Source organism: Petaurus breviceps, unplaced genomic scaffold, assembly GCF_028583685.1.
Source record: "Petaurus breviceps papuanus isolate PSGF00001 unplaced genomic scaffold, PetGlider_PUasm1.0 38, whole genome shotgun sequence".
Classification (NCBI taxonomy): Eukaryota; Metazoa; Chordata; class Mammalia; order Diprotodontia; family Petauridae; genus Petaurus; species Petaurus breviceps.
Window position 1 is genome coordinate 79,108,768 of NW_027186304.1, and position 11,964 is coordinate 79,120,731.

At 34.2% G+C, this 11,964-nt stretch overlaps 1 protein-coding gene across 2 annotated transcripts in view; it reads left to right on the forward strand.

The window, feature by feature from the left end:
* The window catches only part of PREX2 (phosphatidylinositol-3,4,5-trisphosphate dependent Rac exchange factor 2), a 414,229-nt gene that overhangs the window by 92,327 nt on the left and 309,938 nt on the right, over positions 1-11,964 (forward strand). Inside the window, exons 2-4 of one of the 2 annotated variants that reach the window (XM_069100083.1) lie at positions 4,989-5,060; positions 5,147-5,269; positions 11,032-11,136. In XM_069100083.1, the coding sequence (XP_068956184.1) occupies positions 4,989-5,060; positions 5,147-5,269; positions 11,032-11,136 (300 nt within the window). The remainder of the gene's footprint in view (positions 1-4,988; positions 5,061-5,146; positions 5,270-11,031; positions 11,137-11,964) is intronic. The other variant, XM_069100084.1, reaches the window with a different exon arrangement.

Consider the following 11,964-nt stretch of genomic DNA (forward strand, 5'->3'; position numbering starts at 1 on the left):
TACTTACAAATGCTTCCTTCCCAGAAATACTGATTGTTCCATATGTCCACCAGCTTAGCCCATAAAACACAAACTGGCTAACACAAATCACTGGATGAATAGGATGTTTTTTATGCAATTCATCACTTCATGATAAAATGTACTTAAAATATTTATAAGAACTATTGTTCTGTATCTCCTTTCTAAGGATATGAGGACGTCACAAGTATAAATTATAACACTCCTATTACAACTGAGGAACCCAATTCAATTCAATTCATCAAATATTTGTTGAGCACCTACTCTGTTCACAAGCTGAGACTGATCCTCAGGATACAATGATGAAGTTCTTGCTATCAAGGATCATTCAATCTCTTGTGGGGCAAGAGTGGGGAAAAGGTATATAAGCAAATATCTATGTAAGTTTGCTTTAGTATGATATTGGGGAGAGACCATTGGATTTACATTTAGAAGATTTGTATGACTTGGGATAAATCATTTAAATTTTTGAACCTATAAAATGAGACTAGATATTCTCTGAATGCCATCAAGAGAGTTATATTGTAGGAACCCATTCCAGGCATGTCACACAGTTCAACACTATGGTCACTAAAATGAAAGATTATATTAGATATTTTGTAAGATCCTTTCTAACTTTAAATTCTGTGGTTATCTGGTTAGGGCAAACGATTAGGAATGCAAATGAGAGAGTTGGGCAAAACGTTATGAAATATTTGAAGGAAGAAAGAATACCTTGAGTGAGGCACAATCAAGGAAGGTATCAAAGATTTTAACAGACTGAAATAGAGTTGTGGGAAGAATTAGCTCTGGATATGGAGAAGTAAGTTAAGACTTGATATATTGTTGAGAAGCATAAAGTATATGAAGGGAAAAGGGGTATAAGATCAAACTAGAAAGGCGGAGGCAGATTTTAGGAGGCCTTGCAGTATGGGAGTTTGTATTTATTCAGTGGTAATGGAAAGCTGCTATAATTATCATTAGAGCAGATGCATGAGAGATGTGTTAGTAAGGTTATTTGGATAGCAGTGTAAGAATGGTTTTGAGAGAAGGAGAAATTAGAACCAGGATTACCAGTTAGGACACTAGTCAACAATTATAGGCAAATGGTCCAAAAGATATGAAGGGTCCAAGTGGACTTAGTGGAAAGGGGACATATGGGAGATGTTGCAGAGGTAGGACTGATGCCATTTTATTAACTGAGCATGTGAGATGAGGAATGGGGGAGAATAAATGACCAAAATTCAAAGACTGGTTCATTGATTGAATGTGGAACTATCAACAGAAATAAAGAAATTGAAGAAAGGGAGTTATTTTGTGGGCACATGGTAAGCTCAGTTTTGGATCAATTTAAGATAATTTTGTGAAGTTTAAGGGAACAGTGGGAGAGCAATATTCTATAGGCAGTGGAATTTTCAATAAAGTAACAGGAATCATAAAATCATAAAATTTCCACATAGGATAAATTGCATGGGATTAAGGGATGGATTGGGGAGAAAGTAGAAGCAGTGAATTTAAACCACTGTTTCCTGAAGTGTGGAAGTTCAGAACAAATTAAAGATTGTGAACATGGCAGCAGAGTCAAAGGAAGAGTCTTTAAATGGTAGAAGAGACCTGAGTGTTTCTGTAGATATTAAAATAAAGAGCTAAAAGTGGTGTGTTTGATAGAGAGGTAAAGGACACTTTATTTAGGCAGAGGGATCCAGGGCCATCAAAGGTAAAAATACCCTTGGCCTGACCTCTCCTGGGGACTGGGTTTCCTCCCTCTACCTCTTACAATTATTGGCTCATGTCTCCCACCCTAGGAAGCTACTCTAGGGAAATTGCTACCGATAGAATTGCTACATATAGAAATTAGTCATAATTGCTTTGGTAACTACTACCATGCTTCTTGGGTATTCCAGAACGGGAAGGTGCCAGATAATTTTTGAGATTTCCCAATATCCTGTTTGTACCAAAGGGAAGAAGACACAAGCAGGAGAGATGGTCTCATTTCCTGCAAAGGGTTACCTAGGAGGTCACCAGGATCCTGATGGGAAAGACCATAGTAGCATCTAATTCACAGGGTTATTGTGAAGACAAAATGAGAAAGTATTTGTAAAGCATTTTTTAAAACCTCATAGCACTATGTAAATATTATTATTATTGTTGTTGCTTCATTGATGCTGTTATTGCTACTGCTACTACTACAAAACTACAACACATGATCTACATTGAATTGATGGGAGGTAATCTTAAGAGAGGAAGGCACTAGCAGCTGAGGCAGAAGGTAATTGGTAGTCCGAAGTTTATTGAGTAGGGATATAATGTGGTTATAGCAATACTTTAGAAAAATCATTTTGGCAGCTGAGTGGAGGAGGGATTAAAGTTCAGCAAATCTAGAATTTAAAATTAGGGTTAGGTCTTTTGGAGATAACAGTGGACCTGGGCTCTGATTTTGCTTTTGAGCCATCAGTTACTCTTGAACATACAGAAGCAGGGAAAGGATTCCTGCCATCTTCCTACCTATTATGTATCAATTTGGACATCTTTCCCTCATTTGGTTTCTTTGTAGTAAATCTGTTACATTCCTAGCTTTTATTTTATATTAATTAGAGTGTGACCTTTAGCATATGACTTCAGCAAAAACATAGTGAGAGAAAAATAGTATGGAGTAAATTGCAGATGGGGAGAAATAGTTCTGATCTCTTGTGAAAAAAAAAATAAAACACCTTAAAACACAGACTAGCATAACTTTGAAAAATATGTGGAATCTTTCTTTTTTAAACAAACTCCACAGATCCAACAGCATACTAATATATATATATATACATCTAGGAAAATGTGTGTGCTATGTAGCTGCAACTCTCTTTATCTCTATGTGGCTTTGCATATTTTTCTCTGACTCATCTATCTCTACCTAGTTCCCTTCCTGGCTCCTGTGGCTATGCTCAGACTGAGACAACCCAGGCAGTGAGTTGCTGAGGGTCTTTTGGCTTTCTCAAATAAGAAATAATTATTGAAGGAGACAGAGAAATTGAGAGAAGGGACAGGAAAGGAATACATGGGAAATGAATGTTCAGATAAATATTGAAACAAAGGAAGAAAAAAAATAGATTTCCATCGGGGGAGGGAAGAGACTAAATCAATTCTTCCAAAATCATTTATTTTGTTTATGCTGGGTTGTGGAAAGATAGCATAAAGTAGGATTGGCTCTATGCTTGACTCTATCAAAAATGGGTCAAGTTATAGATTTATGATTCTGATGGAAACCTGCCCCAAAGTAAATAAATGAACAATCCACTATTTCACTGATGTGGATACTGATTTATGCAGACCTCAACCCCTCCATAACATCAAAAATTGTCTTCAGAAGTAATTCTAGAAATAAAAGAATGCAAAATTAAAATAGAAACTTATACCAAATCATTTATAGAAATAATTACAATTTTATTTTGGGGAGGTGAGTAGGGAATGTTTGTTAGGTTGATTTGGGGGATTCTTAAAATTGTACTCCAAATTATTAAAATTGGGAGTAGATACAATGGTTCTTTGAGTGAGACTTTGGATATTAAAATAATTATATCATTATTTATCTCATTCCTTAGTGTCATATCTTTCTTCTTCTCTATTATATAGGTTTTCTTTTTTCATAAAATATACTTGAACAGTCTTGTGATATTTAAGCAGTTCTACATGATTTTTTTTTTGCTCTCATCAACTATGTACAACTTTAAGCAAATAGAATTTTAAGCTCATGGGAAAATATAAGGTTGGTTAGAGATGCTAACAAGTTCCAGGTCGCCTTTTTTTAAGTTGAGCAAAAAGGTTTCCTGTTCTTAATGAGGAAAATGAGTGGGATATATTGTCGTACAATTAAGCAAGGACATGAGTTATTTTGACTACTTTTAACATTCACTGTATTTCATGACTCCATTTATTATCTCATTACTTTAAATTTTAGTTACTTTGATTCTTTGCTCTAGGTATTGACCCAACATCACATAAAAACTAAAAAAGATTATAAAAGCTTTTAAGATTCTTTATAGATAGTCAAACTTTTCCTTCCCTTTTACTTTTTCATGAGTTCTGGCTTGTCTATAGTAGGGTTGATTTGAAATGTAAACTTGTCATTTAAGTCACCCATATTGTATCAAGATCTCGTGGAAGCTTCTAAAGTACATATTTTTGCTATGTGCATATGGGAAAATACACAATTAACTTTAAATATAAAATTACATAAAGCATGAAAATTACTATGGGCATTAAGAAAATGTTAGAGAAGTGTGTCTCTTCTTTAAGAGTTCAATATACCTAAATTCAGGTAGTAATTTGAACTATTTGAATAATTACATAGCATTTTTCAAATAGAAGAATCAGTGTTTCCATGCAACATTTCATGTATTATCATCATTTAGGTTAGAAATTCTTAAAGAGTCTATGGATAGAAGTTAGGATATGTATAAACTTGGAAGGAAAAAAAATGCATCTTTGCTTTCACTGAACTTTAATTTACATTTAGCATGATGAGCCTGAGACTATGAATCAAATATTTTGGATTTCTACCAATAATCTCTGCATATAAGAGTAGTTGTATTTTGCAGACTACCGGGATTCTTTGGATTAATTTCCTTTGAGTTCTTTGAAAAGAAAGAGAATCTTGATGGAGAATTATTTTTTTTTGCCTGTCCCCTGGCTTCCAGTCCCTGTCTCTACACAGTAGAAAAGATGGACATCCAATGCAAATGTTCAGTCATATAAAAAAACCCTATAAAGTTGGTTCTCAAAATTGTTATTTTTGTCAAAAATTTGCCCAAATCTTTATGTGGCAAACGGCTATTTGAAAATAGCTAGATTTATAAAATTTCACCTTAAAATGTTTTTGAATATGTAGGGTGTCCCAAAAGAGCTTTTTAAACTCTAAACTTTTGGGACATGCTTTATTTGGTATCTTATAGACCCAGCACATTACCTACTACTATCAACATAGTGTGTCTTATTTTTTCCATTAGGCCTTTTTGCACCGAATGATCCAGTGTGCAGCCTCAAAAGTTGACAAAAATGTCACAGAAGAAACTGTGAAGGTAAACTAAAATTGCCATGAACATTTCTTTCTTTTCTTTCTATATGTTTTTCTCTTTCTCTTACTAATTTGTTTCTTTATTTACAGATGCTTTTTTCAAACATTGAAGATATACTTTTAGTTCATAAAGAATTCCTGACTGTGGTGGAAGAGTGTTTACATCCTGAACCTAATGCTCAACAGGAAGTTGGAACCTGCTTTCTTCACTTTGTAGGATATTTTTTCATACGGTTTTCTGTTTATCTCAAGTATTTGTTTTCTTTGCTTTTGTTGGGGGTCTTGGCATAAAGACATGTTCAGATTCAGCATGGAAACTGAAACCTGACACCAATGATTCAAGGTCTTTTAAGGCCACTGGGAACTTGCACTCATAGCCAGAAAAAAAGACTACCTCACATCGTTTTATTCAATGAAGAATAAACAGCTCTCTCTTTTTTTTTTAAAAAAAAAAACAAGTTAGTCTTTAGCATCCTCTGTAGCTTTGAACTCTAATGAATATTCAGGCTGCTCATCATGAATAGATTTTTATGTTTCATTAAAACATAGGGAACTTGTCTTTTCAACTGGGAAATCCTCACTCCACTGGAGTCTGGATGAACCTTTTCTTCCTCTGGGTGTTCTCTTGGGATATGACATGTCACAAGCTTCTGTCTGTTGACAGGTGTGCAAATCTACTGACTCCAAATTTTCCATGTACCCCTCTTTTGAAAAATTCTCAAAAAAAAATTCTTAACAGCAAGCAAATAGACTCTTGGTGATATTATCGATTAGTTCATTTAACAAATGTTTGAGTGCACATTTCAGTTCTGCATATAGTATGATGATCATTTTCATCATTTCTATATAATATCTAAAATTATTTAAGCAAAAGATAGGCGAATGAAAAGCTACCTGTAGAATAAAATGGGAATATTTTCACACCTGAGGGTTTCTATAAGTAAATAAAATCACACATATACTTAACTCCCCAATTGCAAGATTTAACTAATTCCCAAAAGTGGAGATTCATTTTACCATTTTATTGGGCTGGATAGTTCATCATAATGTTGTACAGATCATTATTTAAAGTGTGTGGTCATGACAGTTCATAATTTTATTGTTTTCTTTGAAGGAATTGTGATCATTTCCAAATGAACAAATTACATAGCTTCAGTGTGCTGTTGCTGTTATCATTTTTTTTTTTAATAAAGTACTTTTCTAGGAAAGATAATATGGAAAGTAAAGAGAATCATTACAGTCCTTTTGTTTCCTTCAATGCATTAGAAAGGGTTAGTTTCTTGGGAACAGGAGGGCTTTCTTTGCTGAAACCTCTGCCTATTACATGAACCTAGACTTTTACCACTCAGGGTATCATAAAGCAGAAACTTACCTTGTGCCACGTGATCAGTTTTGCCTTAAAGGGGAACCACAGAGGAGTAGCCAAGATGGAAGCCAATGATTTGGCTGCAGTGTCTCTTCCTACTATGTCTTTGGCATTAATCTTTTCCCCAGAACTGGAGCACTCTCAGATAATGGTTCTGTGCCTGTGTCTGGGGGAACATGTTCTTCATTCTTCCAATAAAAGACTGCAGAGTAGAGAACCAATCACATTTTATTACACATGAAATATTAGTACTATATAATATTTTGAATCTGAAAATATATTCCTACCATCTTTATTTTTCTGAAAACTTATTTTCTACTGTCACTACTTATTGCTTAAAAGGATCTTTTTTTTTTCCTTTGGTAGATGCTTAATAGATCTTGGGAAAAGGTTTAAAGTTATTATCCTTTTAAAAATCAACCCATAGCCATTCAACTCACATTGTACTATGCTGCATGCTATGAGGAATGAAAAAAAAGAAATGATATAAGACATAGTTCCTGTTCTGAAGGAATTAATTTTTTATAATCTAGTTTTATCATGCTTTTAGATTGGGGGTGATCTCTAAGCTTTAAATTCTACGATGCCTTGAACCTTCATCTACATTTCACTTCATTTTATATTATCATATCTATGAAGAGTAAAATGAATATCGTAATTTTATGAAAAAGTAGAAATTTATTATAAGGCAAAAACTGGCTGTTATAATTAATTCTGAACCTGTACTGGATAAAATAATGTGTGAAGCATAAATGGAAAAACAGTGTAAGAATGCTTTTCTGCAAAATAAAAATTGTCATTTTTTTTAGTGCAATGGTACAGTAATGATAATCCATCACTTATATAACACTTTACAGTTTGCAAAATGCTTTATGTCCATTTAATCTTCACAACAACCCTATTTATAACTTTGTTACCCCAACTGGCAATATTGAAAATTATTTATCACTGTATATGGACATTAACACTGAAAGTTCTTTGTTTCTACTGGAAATCAAATATATAAACATTTTCTTTGAAAATAATAGAAGTATTTATCACATCATGAGTTTTAAATTGTGTTAAATTAGTTTACAAGTGAACTTTAGCAATATTTTTAAAGGCAAAACAATTTCATCCCTGTCCATGTGTGGATTCTAGGAAGGTACCAGCAAAGTCCCAAGGGGACCTTAAAAGAGATATCAAATAACAGATTTATTTATTTTACTTCAAGAAAGGTGTGAATCAGTTTTTTTTTTTAAATTTTTGGTCTTTTTTAATTTGTTTGTTTACTTTTAGTTTACAAGATTAAGTTCCACAATTACTTGAGTTTCAAATTTTTTCTCCCTCCCTCCCTCCCCCTCCCCATGGCATCATACAATCAAGTATTGGATCTGCAAATACTTTCACATTAGACATTAGTTAGGTTATAAAGAAGGATTGTATCAGATGGAATGAACAGTGGGAAAGAGGAAACAAAACCAAACAAGAAAAAGAAAAAGAGCAGGTAGTTTGCTTCAATCTGGATTCAAACTCAGTTCTTTCTAGTTCTTTCTCTGGATGTAGACATCTCTCTCCATCATGAATCTTTTGGGGTTGACTTATAAGCCTGCATTGCTGAGAAGAGTCCAGTCCATCAAAATTGGTTGTCACACATACGTTGTGTCTGTAATTGTGTACAAATTTCTCCTGGTTCTACTCTTCTCACTCAGCATTAGTTCGTTTAAGCCTCTCCAGGTAAATATGAAATCCATCTGCTCCTTGTTTCTTATAGCACAATAGTATTCCATTACATGCATATACCACAACTTGTTCAGACATTCCCCAATTGATGGGCACCCTTTTAATTTCCACATCTTTGCCACCACAAAAAGAGCTGCTATAAATATTTTTGTACATATGGATCTTCCTCCCACTTCTATGATCTCTTTGGGATACAACCCTATAAGTGGTATTGCTGGGTCAAAGGGTATGAAATTATTTATAACCCTTTGAGCATAATTCCAGATTGCTCTCCAGAATGGTTGGATCAATTCACAACTCCACCAGCAATGCATTAGTGTTCTAATTTTTCCACATCTCCATCATTTGTCATTTTCCTGTTTTGTCATCTTGGCCAATCTGACTGGTGAGATGTGGTACCTCAGAGTTGTTTTGATTTGCATTTCTCTAATCAGTAGTGATTTAGAGCATTTCTTCATGTGCTTATAGATATCTTTAATTTCTTCCTCTGAAAACTGCCTGTTCATATCTTTGACCATTTATCAATTGGGGAATGACTTGTATTCTTATAGATTTGACTCAATTCTCTGTCTATTTTAGAAGTGAGTCCTTTATCAGAGACATAGGTTGTAAAAATTCTTTCCCAATTTTCCACTTCCCTCCTAATCTTGGTTATATTGGATTTGTTTGTACAGAAGCTTTTCAATTTAATGTAATCAAAATTATCCATGTTTCATTTTATAATGCTCTCTAATTCTTGTTTGGTCATAAAGTCCTCCCCTCTCCACAAATCTGACAGGTAAACTATTCCTTGCTTTCCCAGATTGCTTACAGTATCAGCCTTTTTACCTAGATCATGCACCCATTTAGACTTGAATTTGGTATATGATGTTAGATAATGGTCTATGCCCAGTTTATTTTATACTGTATTCCAGTTTTCCCAGCAGTTTTTTATTCAAATAGTGAGTTCTTATCCCAAAAACTGGGGTCTTTGGTTTTATCAAACTGTATATTACTATAGTCATTGACTTCTGAGTCTCATGTACCCAATCTATTGCATTGATCCACTACTCTCTTCCTCAGCCAGTACCAAGTAGTTTTGATGACTGCTGCTTTATAATACACATTAAAATCTGGTGTAGCTGGCCACCTTCCCTAGCATTTCATTTCATTAATTCCCTTGATATTCTGGACCTTTTGTTCGTCCAAATGAATTTTGTTACTATTTTTCCAGCTCTATAAAGTAGTTTTTTGGAAAATTGATTGGTATGGCACTAAATATATAATTTAATTTAGGTAAAATTGTCATTTTTATTATATTAGCTCGACCCAGTCTCAGGCAATTGATGTTTTTCCAATTAGTTAGATCTGACTTTGTGTGAAAAGCGTTTTGTAGTTGTGTTCATATAGATTCTGGGTTTGTTTTGGCAGGTAGATTCCCAAATATTGTATAATGTCTACAGTAACTTTAAATGGGATTTCTCTTTCTATCTCTTGCTGTTGAATTTCATTAGAAATATACAGGAATGGGGCAGCCAGGTAGCACAGCGAATAAGAGCACCGGCTCCAATGTCAGGATGACCTGGGGATCGAATCCGGGTTCAGACACTTAGCACCCATCCAGAAACACCTGGCTGTGTAACCTTGAGCAAGTTACTTAACCCCGATTACTTAAAAAAAAAGAAATATAAAGGAATGCCAAGGATTTATGTGGGTTTATTTTATATCCTGCAACTTTGCCAAATTTATTGTCTCAAGTCATTTTTTACTTGATTCTCTAAGTATATCACCATATCATCTGCAAAGAGTGATAGCTTGGTCTCTTCTTTGATAATTTGATTCCTTTGATTTCTTTTTCTTCTGTAATTGCTACTGTTAACATTTCTAGTACCATATTAAATAAGAGGAGTGATAGTGGACACCCTTGTTTCACCTTTGATCTTATTGGAAATGCTTCTAGCTTATCCCCATTACATATAATACTTGCTGATGGCTTTAAATAGATGTTACTTATTATTTTAAGGAAGGCTCCATTTATTCCTATACTTTCTAGTGTTTTTAATAGGAATAGATGTTGTATTTTGTCAAAAGCCTTTTCTGAATCTATTGAGATTATCATGTAGTTTGAATCAGTCAGTTTTAAAGGAGAAGTCAGTTTATTATAAAATTTGATATTTGGTAACCATCTGAATGGAAATTAGGGAAGATAATTACTAGTCTTAAAGGATCTGTCTTATATGGTATCACCTTACCTTTCCTTTCTGTCCTTGTCTCATTATTATTATATCTATAGGCAGTCTCTGCTCCAGTGACATTGACCTACTCTTTGCCCCTTCCTTGAATATTCCCGGAATCCTTTTACCTCCATGCCTTCTTTCTTATTCTAGTCTCTCTACTGAGAATATTCTTCTGTCCTGTCTGCTTGATGAATGCCTACCCTTCCTTTAAAGTCCAGTTCAGATACTACCTCCTTCATAAATCCTCCCATTTTCCCTCAGTTATTAATGAGCTTACCTCTCTGACATCCTTTAGCATTTTGTTTTTCAATTCTCTAACGCATTTATCATGTAACATTATCTGTTATAATTTCCTGTGTTCCTTTATCTGAGTTACAGATTATAAACTCTACAAATTCAGGTACCCTTCTGATTTAAGCATCTTAGCTAAATTTTGTTCTTTCCCCAGAAAACATTATTTTCTGCATATAGTATATACTTAATAGAAATTATTGAATGAATTAATAAATATAAACAATTCAGTGATTAGAATGAGCACCTTTCTTCCTTCATGTGTTGTCTTACTTATACATGTATTTCTATGTCTATATCTATATACACACATCTTTTATATGCACATTAAAATAGGAAATAATATAATAACCCTAATTTCTCCTTAATTATTTTCACAGAAAGATAAATTTCGTATTTATGATGAATACTGCAGTAACCATGAAAAGGCGCAGAAATTGCTTCTTGAGCTTAACAAAATAAGAACTATACGGACATTTCTTTTGGTAAGTATATTTTTTTTACTTGTTATCATAGTCTGTGATCTCTTGATAAGCTCACTGAAAACCAGGCTAAATCAATACCATTAATGTAGAAACTAGTTTTAGTAGAGTGGGTCATGCTCCTTACTCCTTGTAAGAAGTTACTGTCTTTAGATGAATTTTCAAAAGGGTTGATTGAGGTAAGCATGTGATCTGGAAAATGCTGATCATGCCCCCTCCTGGCTGGTTCTGATTTGGTTATAAAAGACAAAACAAATTCTTAGATGGAGAAAGAACATTGTATATCAAAGCTCATCATTTTTAGGTGTCCAGTTCCTCAGGGTTCTATTTAATCTAGTCTCAGAGTCCTGGCTGGGACAGGAAGGAAAAGCCAAGGAAATGGTGGGTGTGGTAGAAAAGAAATATGAAGATTGGCCTTCCTCTTTGGATAAGGAATGTCAGAGTCAAAAAAATGTCAAGATTATCTTTGGATATTACTGGCAAATAGAAAGACTGCTTACTGCATACTGTATACTGCCAATGTAAGCTTTCTTTGCTTTTTTTCTAAGCACAAGACACTCTGATTCATACCCATGCATTTTCAATGCCTGGAATTCTCTCCCTCCTGTCTCTGCCTCCTGATTTCTCCAGTTTCCACCAAGTCACAGCTAAAAATCCTACCTACTTTTCCTGGTCCCCCTTAATGTTGGTAGCTTCCCTCTGAGACAATTTTCAATTTATCCTCTATATAGCTTTATTAAACATAATTGTTTGCATGTTGTGAGCTCCTTGAGGGCAGGGAGCATGTGTGTGTGTGTGTGTGTGTGTGTGTGTGTGTGTGTGTGTGTGTGT